Genomic DNA, 24,999 nt, shown 5'->3' on the forward strand with positions numbered 1-24,999 from the left:
ATGTGATTATATCACTACATAGTAAAAACAAAGTCGCTTTTTCCGTCCCCATATCCCTATGTACGCTTAAATCTTTAAAACTTCGCAACGGATTTTGATGCGGTTTTTTTTTAGTAGAGTGATTCAAGAGGAAGTTTTATATGTATAATAACATCCATTTAGTAGTGGAGAAATAATGTTATTTTTGAGGTTTTTAGTGTGATGTTGTAAATAATTTCATTTTCTCCTCAGCATTGCACCCGGGATGGGTCGCTAGTATTATATACTTACAAGAATCCATCTCTTTGTCACCAGGAAATCGAGCATTGTTACTACCACGGGACAGTGAAGGACTACCCTGGGGCATCAGCTGCCTTCCACACGTGCAACGGGGTGTCAGGGGTCATCCACATTGGCAACGAAACCTTCGTCATTCACCCCTTCTACGGCGGCGATCTATCGGTCAGTGCACGTTTCCATTTGTCCACGGCATACTGTGGAAATCTCGTATGTTTATTGAATGTTTTTTGCAGAGTTCTTAAGTCTCGTGAAGACTTACGAACTTCATCAAATGTTTCTTCATTACTAAGAGTGATGAAGTAAATACGTTTCTTGATAGATTTTCTCGAATAGTAGGTATAAAACTTCTTTATTTTACGGCTAAAATCCGGTCGAAAAAACCTTCTTACGCAAAGTAATTAAATCAAATACAATAAATACAAAAGAAAAACGAACAATACCAATAAAAAGTTACTTACTTTAGTTTTTGACAGAATAAAGACTAAGACTAAGATTAATTAGCCGAAAAACGAGGGTAGTATATGTATATTAAGATATTCATACCTACGAGATCTTCACAGTACCGTGGCGCTACTTGTCATTTATATTTGTTTCGTTTTTCAAGGACATTACAGACATATATCGAATGTGTAACTACTAACCTAACCTAACCTAATTATAATAATTCGTAATTTAAAACTTTAAACCAACCAAACTTTTTAAACTATTACTAAAAAATACCTAACATTAAGGTACTTAATATGTAAAAATTTTGCGCTAGAAAGAAATGTAATAAAAAGCTACAAAGAATGAACACACACACATGTTACTATAAAAATTGTTCGCTACTATATATTATTATAAACAACATTACAGTTAATTCTATGGATCATAGTAGTGTTCGATTATCGATTAATCGATTATATCTAATAATTGTTCGGTATAATCGATTATATAGATTGTACAATAATTCTGTCGAAAAAAACGATTAATGCAATACACTTCATCAATTATATTGCAATAATCGATTATTCGATGTAATTATAGAATTTCCAAAATTGATCGCGGAATGGTCGATTTCATCGATAAAATCGATACTGCCGATAGGCATATCGATATGTAGATTATTTAGGGGCTTAGAAAATAATCGATTAAAGTACATAGTACTATCGATTGTATAGATGTTTAAGGTCAACAATTTATAGTCTTCTTCTTCTAATTTATAGCCTTACTATCGTTAGTTCCGCAACAGAAATGCAATTATATCACAACTGATTAGCCATAACCCAGCAACGTCGTCCATTTACCCCGTTATAAATGGCGTTCTGACGGCAACGTTTAGCCGAATCCCCATATTTTAACCCTTACTTCAGCTTAATTAAGTTAACTCTCATAAAATGTTTTATGGCTGTCGCCAAACCCAATTATAAACAAGTATACTAAGTGTACATTTTAGGGGCCCGCAGTAGGAGCTTTGATTTCTGAAACATCAAATGTGGTTTTCGTTTTGTAAAACGAGTCACAAGTAAGTATAGATGATTTAGGCGCATGAGACGCTCGTTATGTAAAAAATTACGATTCAAAGTGTAACTATGTTACCTACTGAATAAATAATTTTCCAACAGGAATTGTTTACTGAAAAAATCCAACAGGCATTGTGTAATTTCTAACACAATGGACTAATTTTAAGGGTGATAATCTGATTTCTTGTGAAGACCCGTGGTAGGCCAGTTGGTAGAACGCCTGCCGCTCACTTTGAGGTCGCAGGTTTGAATCCAGCACAGGCTTAAACCAATGATTGTCGAATTTGTTCTCAAATTCATGTTTGGATCATAAATGATTATCACGTGCTCAGCGGTGAAAGAAAACATCGTGAGGAAACCTACACTCCCGAGAAATACATTTTGGGAGGTATGTGACCTAAGCTGTATTGGGCTGGTTTTTCCTTCGCGGGTTGGAAAGACAGACAGGCATTCGCTTTTGTAAAAAACCGGACCTATCAAATCTTCAGGGTAGGTAAGCGGGCCCTGTGAAAAATGGCATAATGCTAGGGAGATGCTAGCTTCACATCGTCCTTCATTATGCGCACTGCTAGGGAGTGGAATTAATTGCTGTCTTCTGTATTTCCGAATGCATAAAACCCGGGTGCCTTCAAGGCCAAAGTGAACAGGCCTCTTTTGGGTGAGCTCGCTCCATCTTAGGCCTCGTCAATGCCTTCAAGTCTGGGGCCAAGAGCAAACCCATCAAAGGTAAAAAAAGGAGATGAATCTGATTTCTTATCACCATAAGGTTTGTCACCACATTAGGACTTCGTTTCAACATACATACGTATACTTACATCTGTATTTATATTACTCACGTTTAACCAAATACTTTCTTTTCTTACTTTCTTTCTAATTTGAAATATTCTGCACTTCCTAATCATCCTACTTATTGTTCAAATCAGTAGCATATACTACACACACACACACACACACACACACACACACACACACAACACAGACAGATGGACAGACAGATATGTCTGCCCGTAGAAAATTATGGATCTACCTACTCCACTCCAATCTCATCAGTCATCCCGTGATCATGGCACTTGCAACAGTGTCCAAATATCAGGAATCTTATATCCCTATTTTAAACGGGGTAAGAACCCGTTATTATGTGTTTTAATTAGTAGCATATACTATAAAAAACACTACGGAACCCGCAATATAGGACTCACACTTGGCAAGCTTTATGTTTTATACGGCTGTCATCAGCTTTACCTTTCATAGCCCTTATGAGTAACGACTACAAATAATCCTTACCTTTATTGTTGCTCTAACAACCTCACAAAAATAATTAGGTACCAACCTTCTTTTAATTAATAACATAACATACCATCACGCCTGTATACCTGAAGGGTTTGGCAGATGGATAACAGGGTGTTAGTGACACCGTAACGAATACTGAGGGGGTGATTCAGACTGTGATTCTGAGTTAATATCAAATGAAATTTTCCGTCGCAAAATTCATATTTTTGTGGTTGTTTTTTTTCACTTGATATTAACTCAGAATAATCAGCTGAATCATCCCCCTCACTATTCGTTACGATGTCACTTACACTCCCTACAAGTATATACGGTAGCCAAACAAGTAGGTATGGGTGTTAGTGACACCGTAATGAATACTGAGGGGGATGATTCAGACCATGATTCTGAGCTAATGTCGGAACGATGAAGATTTTAATGTCTTTTTTTTATTATTTTCAGTTCCATACTTTTTCGGCGGAAAATTCCACTTGATATCAACCTAGAATCATGACCAGAATCATCCCTCAAAGTTTACGTTACGATGTCACTAACACCCTGTATACGTGAATATGAACCTCAAATGAGTGTTAGAGTGTTAACGACAGCCTCCTTGGTTCAATTAAGTTTTTGTTTATAATATAAGTTATTGCTAATACATTATTTTGTTTTTTTTTATTGTCATTGTCAGTTTTTCAATAAAAATCAGCACGAAATGCTTTGCTTGCTATATTCGATTATTCGATATGCACTCTCATCAAGTGGACTTTTAATCATCATTGATAGAAACAACACTGTCCCTTTGTCGGTTTTTACGACATGCCCAGGTATATAAAAAGTGGGACGCGTTCCTTTTTAATTTATTTTGCTCCCGTTTGAGCGCTGAAAATATAATTATATTTCTATTGAATGAATCAAAATTCCTTTTGAAATGTTCCATTTTCTCTTTAACGTGTAGGTAATACTCGAATTTAGAACTCTTTCTACGAAAAGTAATCAGTACACTTTGTACAAAACCTCTCATGTTCTATTTTTGAATTATATTTCCGGAATTTTGTTTTGAAAAAGATTTTTCTTTCATAATTTCCTTTTTAACTAAGTATCATGAATTCCTACGGCTTTGAAGATAGTAGATAAGTATTTAAAAGAAAAGTAATGTTTTTTAACTGTACACCACACAACCTATAAAAGATAACATAATCCCACGATTATAATACTCCTTATTGAAGATATTATTGGGTGTTGGGGCGGTGAAATTGATTTTATGAAATATAACAGCAACGTTTTGTTCTTGTGTTGTACTTACAGAAGAAAGAACGTAAGTTCCGCGAACGAACGTAATCATAAGGCCTCGGTCTCGAATTTTGCGGGCAGCGGAGCGGCAGCGGCGGCGGCGCGGGAGAGGGGCGGGCAACGCATACCTGTTCTCGAAACCAGCGGGCAGATCGCGCGGCACTGTAGCGGTGTAGTGTTGTGTTCGTGGTTGTGTTGTCGACATTCGCAAACGAAATGTCTGAAAATCGGCGACAACGGCGTTTTTTATTTCTTCCCATAAACGATTAATTATTCTTCTATTTTTATGGTTCACATCTTTGCTGTTCCATATGGGTCTCCTCTCAAAGATTGCCGAAATAATTTGCTCTAGCACGTCGGAGGACATTTTGATACCTATACGTCACGAAAAAAAAGTACAACACTATACTACAATGCAGACGCGCAACGGTCACCGCTCGACTGGAGTGCACCGCTCGTTGCCCGCCCCCGCGCCGCTCCCGCGCCGCTGTTTTCGAGACCCGGTCCATTTGACGATACGCATAAGATCCTGCCGCTCCCGCGCCGCCGCCGCCGCCGCCCCGCTGCCCGCAAAATTCGAGGCAGAGGCCTAAAGTATTTCCATATTTAAAAATCTTTAATATATTTTTATTTTTTCAACACTAATCCAGCTGAAATAACTAAACTAAATCCATCGCAAGATGAACTGAGACACTTCGCTGAGTCTGTTAGACCAACGTGATTGGAGGTGAGCCGAATCGCCGTCTATAAAGTTCGAGCCAACAGTGTTAGTGAAATAACTCACTGGCGCAAGGCCAGGGATGATGAGCCCTGTTTGAGAAGAAAGCCGGTGGTACACAGGACCATAATGGCTTTTTTGACAATTCACACAATGATGTATTGATACAGCATGTTTTCACTAATACAGTTGGCTCGATCATCATGGGCGGCAATACGGCTCACCTTTGTTTTTTTTTATGTGGCATTAACTACTTGGCCGGACAAATGGGGAGCGCTGAAGGCTCTCACCTGGTACAACGTTTAAGACAACAGGCCTGAGGGTGCCCAGTTGGGCGCGAACCTCGGCTCAGGGCGTCGTTTGAGAGGATGATATTTGAAAGAATTAATCGACCCTAGATGGTCGGTAGCGATAGGCGTCGACCACGCCGGCGGGGTCGGTATCTGGGTCCTGAAGGTTTGGTGTCGCGAGCTGATTGGCTGCCTCTATGGCTAGGATACGGTTCACCGCCTATCACTTTCTTCTTCTAATCTTTCTATCCGTTGGGGTGTAGAGCTTGAATAACAGTTTTCCACTTCTCGCGATCAAACGATCGCAAGCAAACGCTTGCTCCCATGAAATGCCGAGAGTTTTTAATTCTGGGCACCTATCACTTTGGTATTACAGAAAGCTCGGTGAAGCGTGGGTACTTTGTTCATCTTGCGATGGATGTACAATTAAAGAGCAAAAGTTCAGTCACTGAACCCAGCGAATAATTTGTAAACAGTGGTGAAATCATGAACCGTAAGTTGTCATAATTATAAAATTTATATTTTTGTAGTTGTTTTTGGTCTATTACAGAAACGACATGTAACCAGGAGGTCTTAAGTGCAACCAGTTAATTTATTACTTTGCAAGAAACTGATTGGACTTTTGCAGCTTATCGTACCTCTGACTACCCCAATTGGGATGTAGTCGTGAGCTTTTGTTTGTATGTCTTGACACAGCATATAATGTTACAAATATTATATTATCAATCTTAGGACCTTCATACCAAGTCTTTGAAAATGCATAACGAGTCAGTCAGTCAGTAAGTGACTTTTTATTTTATTATGTTTGCATACATTTTATATTACTAACATTCTATCCCATTCGCGTCAGACATAGTACTGCGGGGCGGAAGGCAACAGGGAAACCACTGCCCTATTTTTCCCTAAAAAAGTAGCATGAAGATTGCTACACCAACACGCATAATGGGCCATCTTAGAGTCTAAATGCGCAAAACAGAGCCCACTAACATAACATAACATAACATGCTACACTGACAAGAGCGTGGCTCTTAAATTAGAGATGAACATACTATGGACTCTGTCCTAATTAAAAAAAATATATATTCCATTCAATTTAACTATGCAGGTACCCCTGCGAAAATTACGCTATTTATTTTCTTAAGACATCGAAATTGATCGAGCCCTTAGTTCGGCAAGCGAGTCAATTTTGTCGTCGAATCCAACATTTTGGTTGCAACAGGGTCCAAACAATGGGGTCTTATCTTAGGGTCCACCCGCGGGTAACAATGGGCCCCAGGACAAAAGGGGGACCAAGATTAATCGACAATTGCGAACATTAGAGACGCGACGTTTTTTGTCACTAGTACGTAATAATAGTTTGTTTATCTCGCGAAACGTGCGGTTTTTATGACGTAAAAAGGTTGATGGCGGTAATAAGTATTATAATAAGTAAACTTTCGTGTAAAAGATATACAGGTGTTTGTGACGTAACGAATACTGAGGGGAATGATTCAGACCATCTGAGTTAATATCAGTGGAATTTTCCGTCGCAAAAGTAAAGATAAATATAAAAATCATTTAAAAAAATACATGAATATTGCGACGGAAAATTCCACTTGATATTAATTCAGAATCATGGTCTGAATCCTTCAGTATTCGTAACGATGTCACTAACACCCTGAATTTTTAATTATATTTGTCTTTTAAGTAAATTTAAGTTTGTTAATGTGGCGTTCAATAAATCATCATCAGCCCATTAACGTCTCCACTGCTGGGGCACGGGCCTTCCCTATGGATGGATAGGGATATCGGGCCTTAAACCATCACGCGGGCCCAGTGCGGATTGATGGTTATTAACGACTGCTAATGCAGCCGGGACCTATGGCTTAACGTGCCTTCCGAAGCACGGAGGAGCTCGAGATGAAAACATTTTTTTTTGTGGTCACCCATCCTATGACCGGCCTTTGCGAAAGTTGCTTAACTTCAACAATCGCAGACCGAGCGCGTTTACCGCTGCGCCACCGAGCTCCGCAATGTTTTCTTTCTTTCTTTTCAATAAATACCTGTTACGATGATATTCATGACGAGCTCATCACTATGGGACTATTGTTCATGACCCGAACACCTGCAGTGGTTAATTTGTACTAAAGTAATTGTTACCTTACATATGTATTTATTAATATTACAGGTTAAAGCATATTCGAGGGGAGATAGGGAATTTATGTTAATGTTGTTTGGTAAAGGAGACCCTTGGTGGCACAGTTGGAAAAACGCTTTGGCTACCACTGTGAGGACGTAGGTTTGAATCTGTGAATTCCTTTCGAATTTTTTAGATCAATTATGTGCTCAGTGAAACCCTCATACCCGATAAATGAGTGTAAAATGGTACATGATAAATACAAAACATAAGTTCACGACTATTCCCAAATAGGGCAGTCAGAGGTACATTAATCACATGATGAACTAAGTACCGCCTATTTCTCCTCGACAATTCGACACACCCCGGACACTTCATGCAAAACACCTCGTTTTATACAGACACTTCAGACGTTATCGTATATCGCCGTATCGTCGTCCATAACGGTCGACCCAACTATGTTAGTGAAAAACCTAAATAAAATAAATTAAAAAAGCGTCGTTTTGACAACTCATTGTTGTTAAGTGGGTTAAAAAGCTAAAATGTACCTGATGCGTATAATTTACATAAAAATATGGCACATCACACACACACACACACACACACACACACACACTGCACACACAACACTTGCAACAGTGTCGAAATATCTTTTTTTTGACGTGAGTTATTGTAGATTTGCCGCAGATGACTCTCACCCGGTGCAACGTTTAAGACAACCGGCCTGAGGGTGCCCAGTTGGGCGCGAACCTCGGCTCAGGGCGTCGTCTGAGAGAAGGAGTCGAAATATCGGGAGTCTCATATTTCCCTGATTTGAACGCGGTAAAGAACCCGTTATTATGTGTTTGAATTATAAAAATATGGCCTCATAGTGACATGCTTGGGTCAGCGTGTCACCGTAAAGTTCTTTCGTCACTCTGTAACTGTCACGGCAACATTTGTCGCGGACGGATAATCCCTCCCCTCCTTATCCCTCGGCATAAATTGCGACCCTCCCACGTAGTTTGGAGGGCCACAGGTAAATATAGAATCCAATCCGACTGCTGATCTTTTGGAGTGAGAATGTTTAGGCTATTAGAGCCGTGGTAGCCCAGTTGCTTGAACGCTTGCCTCTCACTTTCAGGTCGTTAGTTAGAATCCAGTACACACCTAAACCAATGATTGTCGAATTTTCGAATTCGTGTTTCCATCATAAATGATTATCACGTGCTCAGTGATTAAGGAAAACATCGTGAGGAAACCCACATTCCCGAGAAATGCATTTTCGGAGGTATGTGACCTAACCTGTATTCGGCCGGTTTTCCCTTCGCGGGTTGGAAGGTCAGACAGGCAGTCGCTTCTGTAAAAAATCGGACCTGTCAAATCTTCAGGTTAGGTAAGCGGATCAGATAAAAATCCTTAAAACCATGTGACATCTATGTTATCGTATAATTAGTTATATTGTATCGATGATACAAACATGAATTCAAACGCATAAAGTCGTCGAGCCGGGATTCGTACCCCTGATCCTACGTTGTAAGTCACGACTCATCTGTACAGGGCTAACACGGATCGTTTTAAATACAAAACATTATACATCATCATCAGCCCATTAACGTCCCCACTGCTGGGGCACGGGCCTTCCCTATGGATGGATAGGGAGATCGGGCCTTTAACCATCACGCGGGCCCAGTGCGGATTGGTGGTTATTAACGACCGCCAATGCAGCCGGGACCAACGGCTTAACGTGCCTTCCGAAGCACGAAGGAGCTCGAGATGAAAACTTTTTTTTTGTGGTCACCCATCCTATGACCGGCCTTTGCGAAAGTTGCTTAACTTCAACAATCGCAGACCGAGCGTGTTTACCAACCAACATTATACAACCAATCAAAAATAAAAATACGAGGTTACACCGGATCTACTAAAACATAAATCAAGTTTACGACCACAACACCATGAAGATATGGCGAACCGTGATTAATAGCGTACTTATCATATTTGATCACTTAAACTATGACAGATCATAAATCTGTGTAAAACACGCGTGAAACTGTTCATAGGCAATCCTAATCGTCGACGTCATCTTAATCTGGGATTACCGTATTAAACTAGGTATACACAGGTGAAAGAGGCGGTCTAGGGCGGGAATATGTTTCAATTTATTGAAAGTGTCATTTTTTATCTCTCGTGTGGATTGCTTCTATGCTGTTCTGGGAGCAAATAAAAAACATAGAACACGTTCAGCTGATTGTCTTCCCGGGCATGTCGTAAAAACCGACAGAGGGATTGTGTCCTCTAACATGATGGACTAATGTTATGGGCGATAGGCTGATCCCTTATCACCATAAGGTTCATCATATCCAGCTTATGACATCGTATCAACAGTGGCTGCAAGTTGTCTTTGATTACTTGTGGTTCTGCCCACCCCATTAGGGATAACGGGCGTGAGTTTATGTATGTATGTATGTATGTGTGGATTGTGAGAGCAATAACCGACCTCGCCAACCCTGTTACCATTGAGCTGCCATAAGCCTCTAACTTCATGTCTCTACTCAACCTCAACCACGGGACCGTTGACAAAACAGTAACTATCCGTCCCGCAACAATAGGATAGTTTCCAATTAGTCAAATCAGTTACTTTTAAACGTCAAATTACCACACCCCGGACACTTCATACAAACCACCTTGTTTTATACAGACACTACACATTGACATCATCGCACATCTGTGTGTGCGACGTCTGACACCATACGATTACGCGTTAGGTAGCACACGGTAAGAATAAGTTGTGCTTAGGGTCAACTTACCGAGACCACCGGCAAAGAATAAGAAATAATACTAGGTACGTATAGAACGGTAACTCTCCGCTCCCCACCAGTGGCTGAGCTAGGTTTGCGCCCTTCGGTCTTACTTTAGTCTTTAATCCGATAACACCGGCCCACTGAGTTTCTCTCAGGTTGTCCAAGGTTAGCTGGAAGAAATCCCAATTAGGGATAAGCTCGCCTATGCTTTATCTAACGATAAATTATATGTAAATTTTCCTTGTATTTTAAAGCAATAAAGAGTATACGAACAAACAAGTGTCCGAGGTGTGTAACGGGTAAACTTACGTTAGCAAGCTTTCGCATATAAATACGCCCAAGCAATGCTGCGTATTCGCATAAAATCTCCCGCTCTCCGCTACACACGCACTGCCGTGTCTGTAGACAGCTTTATCATCAACCTGTGTTTATTTACCACTTCAAACCACATAAATCTTATCCAAACGACATTTACCGAGATCCTGTGATTAACAGAGTAATCGCACCTTTGCTAGTTGGAATGATTTAAGAAATTATGTTAGGTACTAAACTATATAGATTTATAACACCCATTTGTAATAGAATCCGTCATAGCATGTGCCGTTCCCAAGAATTTTCCCGCTCGCTCTTAGAATGTTCCCGACAATAAAAAGGTGCAAAACTTATGTAAACAGAGCTTTATTAACTAACCATTAAGTAGATAAAACCGGAGTACAAGAAAGAACAATTTGAAAAAGAAATAAGTGTCCTTACTATTAAAGTATATACAGTTTTGGGCCGGTACTATTCTTTTTGTCATCGACACGATGAAAAGAATGCTAGGAACGTTCTGGCATGGCACAATGACAAACCTGCTTCGGTTTGGCGATGTTTGACCCTGACCCTGACCCCACGAGTGACTTACATCGTAGTATCACGGGTTAACTACTAAATTCGAATTTATCAAATCAAATCAAATCAAAAATCATTTTTTTTTTTTTTTAAATGTCATTATCAGCTGTTTATTTTTTTTTAATAAGAACAATTCTCACTTTTTTTTATCACTTGTAAGTCCTTTATTATATTATTATTATTATATTTACAAAAAGTTTTCAATTTATATACAGTACTCAATCAAAAAGCTCAATTAAAAATACTCCCTTTTATCACCTCTCGACCGAATGTGCCCATCACGCTCGCAGCGTTGCCCCGTTGGATGGCGAGAGAAATATGCTGCGCTAAGTAATGCCCGGACCGGGAGTCGCCACCCTGCTCCCTTAGCCGCTTACCCACCTCTCTAATAAAGCGCTTCGCTTCACAACCCCAAGTCCCCGCCGTTTCGACGGCAAACGGCACAAAGTCATACGTCGACTCCAGGTTGGCGTACTTACCGTGCTTGAGACCGGCCGCTGCCTCGGCTGCTGAGCCAGCAGCACGTTTGGTTCCTCTTATATGAGAAGCCGCATACGTGCTAACGCATGTGGCGTCCCACACAAGACATCGCCCTTTTTTCCATGGAATCAACGTGAGACCGTCCGGCCGCTTACCGTCAGAACGGGACAAAATCATTTATTTCAGATATGATGGTCCATATAACATTAATTAATTATACACTTAAAAAATTAAAATTAAAATACAATAAAATTAAAATTACATAATTACTAGTAGTTTTTGTTTGTCAGTAAATGCATCATACAACAATGGCGCATGACAGTTAAACCTATTATAGTCTGCGTTTTCATCTGTGTCCGTAGTGGAGTGTCATAATGAGAGAATTATCTGTATAGAAGTGAAAGACAGTGATCGTGCATTTCTGGTGTTTAGTGTATATATGCCATATGACAATAATAAAGATGAGAACCTTATCGAATTTACTAACTGTTTGGGATCTATAAGTGCTATTATTAATGAAAGTAATTCGGAGGCAGCCTATGTATTAGGCGATTTTAACGCCCATCCAAACAGCCGTTTTGGTCAAGAGCTGTTTCAGTTTTGCCGTGACGAGCTATGGGTGTGTGCGGACGTAGATACGCTCGGTGTTGACTCCGATACCTATACCTTTCAGTGCGAAATGACAGGAAGGCTTAGGTGGATAGACCATTGTTTAACTACTACCGCGGCATGGAATACCATTAGTGATATTCGTGTGGACAACGACGTATATTGGTCCGACCACTTCCCGTTACTTATTAAATTAAATGTAAAATCTGTGATAGCTAAATCTAGTCAAAATGTATGTAATTTAGATAAAAATAAATGTAAAATTCTATGGAATAATAGAGACCTGGAACAAATAAATAAATATGGACAGTACTGTTATGAGCATTTAAAATGTATCGATTTTTCTAGTAAATGTGTGTCTTGTGATGATAATGTTATGTGTGTACATGTAGATAGCTATTATAAGACGACTATCAATGCGATGTATGACCAAGTAGTTGATGTGCTGCAAAGTGCTGCCATCAGCTGTTGTATTTCTCAGACCAACAAAAAAGCTAGTGGTCGACGGGTCGCCGGTTGGAACTTACACGTAAGGGAAAGTCACCAAAATGCGCGAATGTATTTTAATTGGTGGACAGAATGTGGTAGGCCTAATTCAGGTTATATTTATGACAAAATGCGTATCACACGTAATTATTTTAAGAATAAGTTAAAATGGTGCCAGAGAAATGAAGAAAACATAAAAATAAATATTTTAGCTATAAGTAGGGCTAAAAATAATTTTAAAACATTTTGGAAGACTACTAAATCGTTAAATTATCGTGAAGCTACGCCAATGTGTGTCAACGGAGTCGATAACGCAAAAGGTATTGCGGAAATGTTCGCGCAACACTTTAGAGTCGAACCTAGGACCGTGCAGTGTGTGCCCCCGCCACCGCCACGGCCGCCGCCGCCGCCACCGACAGGGTGTCCTGCGCCCGCGCCCGCGCCGCCCGTTCGGCAGTTCACTGCTCGTGATGTGGCGCGCGTGGTGCGGGCCATGACGCGTGGTAAGTCTCCGGGGCATGACGGTTTGAGTGTGGAGCACATACTATACGCGAGCGATGAAATATATAGGGTTTTAGCTATAATGTTTTCATTCTGCTTAAAATATAGTTTTTTGCCTAATGCTATGATGAAAACCGTAGTCATTCCAATCGTTAAAAATAAGACCGGTGACTTGTCGAGCCACACAAACTATAGACCTATTTCTTTAGGTACGATAGTTGGTAAGATATTTGAAAGACTCTTGCAGCCCGTACTGGCGAATAACTTCCAAATCAGCGACGCTCAGTTTGGTTTTCGTCCTGGGCTCTCAACGGATTCTGCGATCTTAAGTCTCAAATATACTGTTGACTATTATGTTAATAGGGATACATCAGTATACGCCTGTTTTTTGGACTTAAGTCGTGCGTTCGATCTCGTCAATTATGACGTGTTATGGAGCAAACTCGCTAGGTCCAACACTCCGAAAGAGGTCATTAATCTGTTTAGATTCTGGTACGAAAACCAAACCAACTGTGTGAGATGGGGCGACGTACTGTCTAGTGAGTATAGACTAGATTGTGGCGTACGCCAAGGGGGGCTGACGTCTCCGGACCTTTTTAATCTCTATGTCAACGACCTTATCGAGGAGCTGAGAGGCTCCGGTGTTGGTTGCCATATTGGGAACCTGTGCGTTAACAATCTGAGCTATGCTGATGACATGGTGCTTCTCAGCCCCTCGATAAACGGATTGCGAAAACTCCTAGCTGTCTGTGAAAGGTATTCAAAATTGCACGGTCTGTTGTACAATACCTTGAAGACAGAAATGCTGGTGTTTAAAGCTGGTAAAGGTCCGGCGACGGTTCCGCCGGTATTTCTGGATGGCTCGCCGGTGCGGGTTGTGGAGACTTTCAAATACTTGGGACATATCCTCACTGATAGTCTCAATGACGACGCGGACTTGGAGAGAGAGCGCCGGGCGCTTGCGGTCAGGTGTAATATGCTCGCGCGCAGGTTCGCACGTTGTTCGAATGAAGTGAAGGTCACTTTATTCAAAGCATTTTGCCAGTGTTTTTATTCATGTCAGCTTTGGATAAAGTACTCGAAAAAGTCGTACAACGTGCTTAGGGTTCAGTATAATGACGCTTTTCGTATTATAATGAAACTACCCCGATACTGCAGTGCATCGGGCATGTTCGCTGGCGCGCGAGTGCCTGACTTCTACTCCATTCTAAGAGCTAGAACTGCCTCCTTCTGGGACCGGCTCCGTAACAGCCAGAACGGTATCCTGATGACTATCAGTGAAGACTTCGCAAACCCTTTTGCGAAACATTGGACGTCCCTACATCGGCCTGGGAAAACATAAGAATAATAACATAATATTGTATTACCCATTTTATTTCATATTTTATATCATTTTATTGTATAATTTTATTTTATTTTAATTTTATTTTATTGTATCTTTTATTTTTGTATATGGGTTTTTTATGCCTGAAATAAATGACTTATTATTATTATTATTATTATAGGTCCCAGCAAACTTCTTGAGCATCGACCTTGACTGCGCACAACCGAATTTTAGATCTCTTTGGTGGTGCGGTACGGGGCGCGGGGGCGGGTGAGTCCCGCATCGACCGGCTATTGGTAGATCAGTCGATACTTCCCCCGCGCACTCTTGTCTTCGTCCCTTTGACTCCCGAATACACTTGCGTGCAGTGAAACTGTCACGATTTTGTTATTGCTCTTTTGTTAGTTTTTTTTTGTTATTGCTCATTTGTTTAAGTTTAAGAATTAGTTACTAGCACGAGGTCTATGTCTACAGATTCAAAACCTAGCACCAGCTCTGGTATTGCTGGTTTCAAGTTTTCAACCTCATGGAAGGAATATTATACTTACCTAACGATTAGTTTTTTATTAAATATAATAATATAATATAAGTTTTAATAAACTGTTATAATATAAGTTTAGTTTTATTTACATAAATAATAATAATTGTTTTTTTTTTTAATGAAGTTAAGAAAATAATCAAAAGTTATTTTTTTGCACGGAAGTGCACGTGCGCGAACTTTCCCCCACTACGACACTTGATGCTCAAGAAGTTTGCCGGGAGTTATACTCTACTCTGCTTTATAAGTTTGAATTCATGTTTGGATCATAGATAATAGTTATGACGTGGTTCCAGGATTTGTGCCCGGTTAATGGCTATGGCCGATCTCCTTATCCATCCGTAGGGAAAGCCCGTGCCCCTGCAGTGGGGACGTTAATGGGCTGGTGATGATGATGATGAATGGCTATAGCCTCGCCCCCTATTACTTGGGACTGAAACATAGCTGGCAAGGAGTGGGTTTCGATGATAAATGCCCGAGAAGACTAGCATCTGAACGTGTTTTTTTTTTGCTCCTAGAACAGCAAAGAATTAAAAAAAAGTTTATTTAGGGTTTGGGTTAATTTAGGAATTTTTATAAAAAGAACAATTTAATTCCATTAAAACTGGAGCCTTCTCAAACATCCTTTGAATTCAAACGTTTCTGAATGTAGAGTTACTACGGCAAAATTCCTTGAAATTTGAAACTGTCCAATTTCTGGCGGATTATTAGAAGTCCTGTTAAAGCTAGCCGTCCAAAGGTTCCGGACTCCGGACCGTTGTGGACAAAAGACCGGAGTAAGTTCCAACAAGTCCGACCATGTTCACAACTTTATGCTAACAACTATTCCTAGGAATTCTAGAATAGTTATGGCCAAAGTACGTGTTAATAGAAGTTTGGTATTTTGAATTAGTGTTATAAAGCTTTCAGCTACTTAGGAATATTAAACTGCAGGTGTATTACTGGAGTTACTTATGAAGAAGTATTTAACTAAAGGAACTGGAGTTTAGTCACAAGAAATTATTATTGTACTTTACTGAAGACGAATGTATCATTTCAATTTTCCACAAAATTTACTAACTTCATAATACTTATATTTTACTTTTTTTACATATTTGAAATATAAATATATAGGTGTAAATATGTTTATTACAGTAAATTCACAAATTAATTATTTTACGTATAAATAAATGATAATAACAATAAACAAAACAAATACAAAAAATATCAAATTATAAATAAAATCATACACCAGTCATTGTCTGTTTCTGTTCGACTTTTTCTAACGTGACTTATTGTAGATTTGCCCAAATCAAAATCGGGAGCACTGAAGGCTCTCACCCGGTACAACTTTTAAGACATTAGGCCTGAGCGTGCCCAGTTTGACGCTAACCTTGGCCCAGGGTGTCGTCTGAGAGGATGATATTTGAGAATTAATCGACCCTAGATGGTCGATAACAATGAGCGCTGAATGAATAAAATCATCGACCACGTCGGCGGGGTCGTTATTGGAGTTCTGAAATGTTCGTTGTCGCAACTTGATTGACCACCTCTATTGCTAGAGTAGATGAGAGGGTCGTCGGGGCCGTGTCAGTCTGTTTTTTATATGAATTCCGTTATTGTACATAATAAAACACATTGAAACAACCATTTAAAAATGTAAACTCCTTTTAAAATTCAAAAAAATTATAAATATTTATTTTTCAAAATTGTCTTACATAGTCAGCGCTTTTGAACGTCAAAAATAAAATTACATTATTATGTAACTAGCTGTAAAACTACTACCACATCGGAATCTGTAACGCTGAGGGAAAGACGTGGCCAGAAAACCTCCCAGCACAGGGCCCTAGTCCTACTGTTTCATGTTATCCTTTCTTTTTTTTTTTACTGCGAGGAACGCTCCTCCAGCTAAGTGCCAATAATTGCTCAACATCCAGATATTAACACATTTTATAGTACATTAAACTTGTTTATGCAATTTTCCAATTGATACAGCTCAACGTAATATTATATATTATTATTCATTACAATAAAAAAAAAATAGTTCCCCATGTTTGTGATTTTGTTAGTTTAAGTATACTATACGCATTGGATTGTTTTTTATTTTATTTATTTAGGTACACATACAGCAATATATATGTAACTTTTACAGACTGCATTATAAATAGAATGACTTGGTATATATGCTTGCCAATTACATGCGTACACAGCATTCACCATAAATAAAAACAAAAAAAAACTATATTAATACTAAACTATATAAATTATAAACTATTATAATTTAATTTATTTAATTATAAACTATAAATATATATTAACACATTTTTTATGAACAATTTTAACAAAATAAAATGTAAATTTAAGTATTGTTTAACGCTTATAACGACAACCAAACTGATTTAGCACTTTATTTTAGTAGCATCGAGGAGAATCGTTAAAAATATTAGTAAAATTGTTTTTCTAAATAAATATATAAATAAGCCCATAACGCATTAACAAGTCGCTAACTCAAAATCCGTTTACGCAAACCCAAAACGCAAACCACGTACTAAAAAGTGCAAATTCGCCGACTAATTCCACCAACATAGTAAGGTGAAAAACAATCCAGTTGGCAAGTTGTAAAACTACTAGTCACGTAGAATTCAGCTGATTAATGCTGGCACGTCAGTTCGTACTCTCAGTAGTTAGTGGAGTAAAATTTTGAAATTATGTCTGGGAAATAAATGGAGAATTGTTCCTTGTTTTTCTGCATTCAAAGTGAATAGTTATTAAAGAGAATGCAGAAATTGTGCTGCTGTTGAAGTACGGTCGCGAGTACTAATACGTACACACCTTGAAATCATGTCACATTAACTTTTTTGACAAATTAAACCGTAAGTCTCATTAAATGTCAAATATGATAGTGCCACAGGGTTCTGAAGTGGGTACATGATATTGCTCATGAGTGTACTACTACTAATTAACATAAATTTATAAGCTGCGTTGTCGGGACTCTTTCAGGGAGCTGTTTAAAGAAATAAATATACTGACGGTCGCAAGTCAATATATATATGAAAACATTATGTATGTACGTAAAAATGTATCTCTCCTTCCGAGAAACTGTGAAAGGCATACTTACAATACAAGAAATAAACATAAAATTGCTATTCAAAATTCTAGATTAAGTAAATTAAATTCATCTTTTTTGGGGTTATGTATACGTTTTTACAATAAAATACCAGATAATATTTTAAATTTGTCAGAAAATAAATTTAAAGCTCATGTGAAGCTTACTTTATGTAAAAAAGCTTATTATAAGATTAATGAGTACCTAAATGATAAAAATGTCTGGTATTGAATGTGTTCCTCTAGTTATTAAATAACTTGTAATGTATATCCTCATTGGTTTTTAAAAGATGTGTTGCTGTTGCAGTTTCTTGTCATTTCTTCTCCTCAGCCTTGCGAAATGACGTAAATTTAAAAATGTTACATTGACCTTCAACAAGTTTATCCATGATAATTACGTTGAATAAATGATTCTGATGTCTGATTTCTGATTTAAAAGTAATTTATTTTAACATAACTATATTCCAATTAGGACGGCCTCTGTGGTCCGATTGTTGAGCGTTGAATTTAAATAACTAAAAATGTACAAATGTTAAATGCTGACCAACTGCAAACTGTAATACCATTTTTATTGCGAAGAAATGATTATGAATTATGAGTTGTGCAATGCTCACGATCCGGACGTCCCGGGTTCGAATTCCGGCGGGGACAAATCCCAAAAATCACTTAGATGCCTAGTTTAGTTAGGACATTACAGGCTGATAAACTGATTGTCTAAAAAGTAAGATGATTGGTCGCGGTTATTACTTACTGATGTAAGTACGTAGTCGTTACGTGAGTCATGTCAGGGGCCTATAGCGGCTCAATAATAACCCTGACACCAAGATTGATGGGGTTTTGGTAAACCACCTCACAACCCACACGATAGAAGAAGAGAAGATCCCACTTAGGGTAGTAAAAGGTACATCCATCGCAAGGTTAACTCAGAACCCACGCTTCACCGAGCTCTGTTAGACCAACGTGATAGGTGCGCCGTATCGCCGTCTCGATTGGTAGATAGATAGATAGATAAAATACTTTATTGAGCACAATAGGCACAAAATACAGAGATAAGGACAACATATACAGAAAAGCACAACAGGCGGCCTTATTGCTCATGCAGCAATTTCTTCCAGGCAACCTTTGGGTACAGGAAAATTTTGTACAAGTATAATAATAGCGGGTTAGTGCATTCTAACAAAATAAATAATTAAAAGAACTACTTACCTACATAAAATAAGTACATTTAACTATTTATATTATACATAAATATATAAAAGTAGGTAGGTACTTTATTTATTTATTTAGATAGGTATACCAACAGTACACATATTGTAAAGTTATAAAATACAAGTCTTAAATTACTTTTTGTATATGTGCTCCAATTACAGGTACACACAACATTCGTAATTACAACAACAAACTTATATATCTAAGTGTATATATATTTATATATAATTAAATATGTATAAAACTTAAACAGAAATTAACTTCTAAATTAAAACAGCCATAAATCTTCTTAGCAAACATAAGAGTTAAAACTATAACATATACATAGGTATACAACAAAATTAAGTATTGTTGGAAACAAATGAATTAAAATTAAAAATTAAAAATACAAATGGGAAAATGTACGTTATGAATTTATGATGATACTTATTAGAAGGCCACATTAAAGCAAATTAAAAAAAATATATGGCTATTTGAATTACATAACGTAGCCTCACGCCTATATCGCTGATTAAATACATATTTAATATACCTACCTACATACATTGTAGGTATTAAGAATGAATAAAGTGTCATAAATTTACAACGAAAGTCCATAAAACCATAAAAAATAGTACATTCTAGAACATTTTGGAACATTCGCGGCTCGTTATATGCGTTGACAGATGAACATCATTTATTATCGCGAAAAACTTCGGGCGTTCAACATGAATTTTTTACCGACTATGCTCTAAGGAAATGACGGGTTGGTAATTTTTTATACATACGTAATTGGTTGATAGGATGGTTAGCTGCGAATATAAAAATAAGCAGTCCCCGACCAAACAGCGACAGGATTAGCAGAACGTAGTGGGTAGCTCACTGGGACGGGCTAACCTATAAAATGCTACTTAGGTTCTATGACGATCTTGTGACGTAGCGAGTAGGCGCCGCTACTTCAAAAGCGCACCCCTGATGCCGGGCAGCAGCGGTATCAATACTGGTTGGAGGCCGAGGAAATGGATTCTGGTAGGGCTCTAGCTAGAACATCACCGATTGAGAAATTGGTCGGTGTGCTGCGGAACGGAAGGCGATTGGGGCAACCACCGTTCTACACGCCCTATCTATGGAGTAATGAAAATGGAGGCGATTACTCCACCGACAAGAGCACAGCTCTTAAATAAAGAGAAAGAGAGAGAGAGAGAGAGACGTAATTGGTAGTTTCCAAAGGTAAAAGATAGTTTACATAAACTGCCTATATACGTCCCACTGCTGGGCACAGGCCTCCCCTCAATCAACCGGAGGGGGTATGGAGCATACTCCACCACGCTGCTCCACTGCGGGTTGGTGGAGGTGTTCTTACGGCTAATAGCCGGGACCAACGGCTTAACGTGCCCTCCGAAGCACAGAATCATCTTACTTTTTCAGACAATCAGGTGATTCAAGCCTGGAAAGTCCTTACCAAACAAAGGACAGTCTCACAAAGTGATTTCGACAATGTCCCCATCGGGAATCGAACCCGGACCTCCAGATCGTGAGCCTAACGCTCTAACCACTAGACCACGGAGGCTGTTAGTGTAAAGATAGTTTATGAAATTACAATACAATACAAATATACTATATCGCACACAACATGCAAAACAAGTTTTACACAAATGGACGAAAGATGCAGTACAATCTGTTAATTCTGATTAATACTAAACAAAGACAGATCTAAAACTGACGAAAAACATTTTCTATTTCCTATTTAACTTATTTCTGAATTTCAAACAAGAAAAAAGCAATAATTATTGCATTTCTCGGGGATTTGGGTTTCCTCGTGATGTTTTCCTTCACCGCTGAGCGTGTGATAATCATTTATGATCCAAACATGAGTTCGGAAACAAATTCGACAATCATTGGTTTAGGCCTGTGCTGGATTCGAACCGCGACCTCAAAAAGTGAGAGGCAAGGGTACTACCAACTGGGCTACCACGGCGTCTAAACAAAAGAGTCATTTAAGTCATTCTTTCGTTAAGCCGTTGGTCCCGGTTACTACTTACTGATGTAAGTACGTAGTCGTTACATGAGTCATGTCAGAGGCCTTTGGCGGCTCAATAGTAACCTTGACACTAGGGTTGATGAGGTTGGCAATTCATCTCACAACCCACATTATAGAAGAAGAAGAGTTATTCTTTTTTCATTTTAGACATGTCACCAGTCGAACTTAGGAACATGGAAGCTGTTGCATCAGTTCTCGTACAATTAGCACAGCCCTGAACATTATGGCGGCGCTTCAGCACAAATGGGAGACGTTTTGTCCAAAGGATTAACACGTAAGAGGATCAAGACCTTTACATCGTCATTCTTCCCGAAATTTGGGAACACCGATGTGTTTCGTACGAGTATTTTTGCTATGTTATGCCCGTCTTTTGTTGCGCTTAATCCTGTTTTTATTTTGTCGTGTCGGGAATTACTGCGAAGGCTTTTGAGATATGTTAGATGTGAATAGAGACATATCATCACTGATGGTGTAAATGTCGTGGCCAGATCTTAGAACTGATCATTTCATGAAAAAGAATATCACACGTTGGCCACATCATGATGTAGTTTAGCCAGATCAATGAACACAAAACTTTTAACGATATGAGCAATTAAATGCATGATTACTTCATGATATGGCCAAACGTTGGCAATCACATCGTAAAATTAGTAACATTATCCACCGTAGTGGTACTGGTTTCGATTATATTTAAAACTTGATTAATAAACAATCGATGAATCAATGTAATTGTACAATTTACCATATCGAATAGGTACATAATTTTTAACTTAAGAAACTAATCGACTATTCGCATTTTTATTACACCACATAACATGGACACCGCCTACATTAACGATATGGCCAAACGTTGATTATCGTTGTTAAACGTTAATATCATTAAACGTTGACGTTTCTACAATATGGTCAACTTAACTTGACTATTTCATGAAATATGACCATTACATGAAATGATCGGGCACATAATGAAATGATCAATTTTAAGATCTATATTTTAGACATATATAATGTAGTATACAGCTCGTGAGGAGCTCGGTGGCGCAGCGGTTAACGCGCTTGGTATGCGATTGTTGAAGTTAAGTAACTTTCGCAAAGGCCGGTCATAGGATGGGTGACCACAAAAAATAAAAAAGTTTTCATCTAGAGCTCCTCCGTGCTTCGGAAGACACGTTAAGCCGTTGCACTATGGAATATGGTAGAACAAACGCGTATCAAAATTCATTTTTTCACTAATTGAAATAGGTCCTTCTATCAATGTAATATAATAGTTCGAAAGTCGAAGATTCATATTCTGTAGCGCAATTCATATTATATTTGGTGAAAGTAGTTGTTTTCATGTGGTAAAGTTAAGGTTCATGAAATTGGGAAATATCAAGTTCCTCATTGACGATTTTCAAAGTCAGATAGTTTTAAAACTTAAAATGAAAGGTATATGGTATTATATATTTTTGAAAAGCTTATCTATCGGAAAATTTAAACAAATTAAATTGATTGTTTTTAATACGAATATATACGTAAAAAAAATTAAAGAAGAAATTGAGGAAAAAATAGGTTTTCTTCAACTTCGTCGAAGCTTTTAACATTTACCGGCGTTTACCGGTGCTTTGAATTTAATGTTAATTGATAGTTTAGTTACCTATCAACAACATATATAAAAATTAGCTGCGATTTTTTGCGAACTTTGGAGATATGAGATAAAATCGAATCCTAGTCAGGGAACGGAAATTGCTATCAATTGCGGTTTCGTGGTTGACTTGATTTAACAATACTTTGTGGTATAGTTTATCAATTGATTATTTTATATTGTTAAGTTTTTATCATTTTGGTGTCATTTTCCGTGAGAAAATAGATATCTGAATTAATTCACACATTCTGAAACAATATATAAAGGGAGGTAACAAAATATGTTTCCATTACAATTTCAGTGGTATTTTCGTATAGTACGGCTATTTTACTCTTCAAAATGTCTACTTTTAACTGTAGTAAACGTGAATTAATAGAATCTTATCATCTGGTATAGTGGTAGACGGCAAGAAATTTGGTAATTATACTCTAGAAACGGCAAGATTATACGTGAGCAAGTATGGTTGGTATTATATGCCATCATCTGTCCACAAAATTTTAATTCACGGAGAGAGTATTATAAACCATTTTGCAGTATTACCAATTGGACAACTTTCCGAAGATGCACAGGAATCTCGTAATAAGGATTATAAGAAATTTCGACTACACCATGCTCGGAAATGTTCTCGAACAGCTACAAACGAAGATTTGTTCCATACATTACTTTATACTTCAGATCCATATATATCTAGCATAAGAAAAACATATACAAAAAGCGTAAAAGAGCTAGATGAAGATACTTTACACCTTCTTAAGGTTAATGAACTGATTTTAGATCCTGAAGCTCACCAGGTGTAAATGGGAATGAACCTAACAAGAAACCCTATTACATAGCTAGTTAAATTAATAATATTAAGAAAATTTTGATTCATTTCTATGTTTAGCATAATGTATAGCTATAGGTACTGTACCATTTTTTATTTTATTTTATCATTAATATGATAAGTTATGTTAATTGAGTAATTAGTGTTAAGAAATACAGGTAAGATAATATAACTAAAAATATAAATTTCAATAAATATATAGCATTTTAAACGATTGTGAGTTTTCTTTATTTAATAAAAAAAATTACGCGTAATTTCAATTCACCAAACATTACTTATATGAATTTTTATATATTCCTTTATATTAGTGCAAAATTACATCGCTCTATCTTTAAAATTGACGGAGTTACAGATTTTTGATCCGAAACACACCCAAATATTCCACAGTGCGTTGGTCCCGGCTGCATTAGCAGTCGTTAATAACCATCTATCCGCAGTGGGCCCGCGTGGTGGTTTAAGGCCCGATCTCCCTATCCATCCATAGGGAAGGCCCGTGCCCCAGCAGTGGGGACGTTAATGGGCTGATGATGATGATGTAGTATACAGTTTACACCCAGTCCTCACTAGTTATGTTCAATGCTTAAGTCGCATGTAATAAGGGGCGAGCTTATTGCCATTCAAAATTCAAATTCAAAATTCAAAAATATCTTTATTCAATAGGTAACATAGTTACACTTTGAATCGTAAATTTTTACATAACGAACGTCTCATCCGCCTAAAACTACTGCAGCTTCTCACAACCTGTATAGCCGGGGAAAAGAAGCTGCAAGAAAAACCTCGGCACAGGGACCTAGACGTTCTTTAAAAAAATAAAAATAAACATAAAATATTGGTATACAATTGAGTAATTTAGCTGCCTAATATCAGTTCTCAGACAGTTAATCCCATGCATTCATATCTTCTAAATAATCACTAACTTTATAATAACCTTTTTTGTAAAGTTTTTGTTTAACTACTGTCTTAAAACAGTTGATTCTCCAGACACAAGTTCTTCTTCTTCTCCTCATTTCGATGGCATTCAGATTTTCTCAGCCCAGTATTTTGCCACTCGGACACAAGTTAAAACCACTTGACATCAATTATCAAATCAAATCAAATCAAATATACTTTCTCTAAGTACCAAACAGGAATTGAAACACATAAAGTCGAATTCAGTAGTGTTATGT

General features: G+C 38.0%; 1 protein-coding gene across 1 annotated transcript in view; it reads left to right on the plus strand.

Moving 5' to 3' along the window:
• Positions 1-24,999, plus strand: part of LOC126367298 (disintegrin and metalloproteinase domain-containing protein 11) — a 371,689-nt gene that overhangs the window by 202,382 nt on the left and 144,308 nt on the right. Inside the window, exon 6 of the mRNA XM_050010750.1 lies at positions 295-441. Coding sequence (XP_049866707.1) covers positions 295-441 — 147 coding nt within the window. The remainder of the gene's footprint in view (positions 1-294; positions 442-24,999) is intronic.

This window comes from Pectinophora gossypiella, chromosome 6, assembly GCF_024362695.1.
Source record: "Pectinophora gossypiella chromosome 6, ilPecGoss1.1, whole genome shotgun sequence".
In the NCBI taxonomy this organism is placed as follows: Eukaryota; Metazoa; Arthropoda; class Insecta; order Lepidoptera; family Gelechiidae; genus Pectinophora; species Pectinophora gossypiella.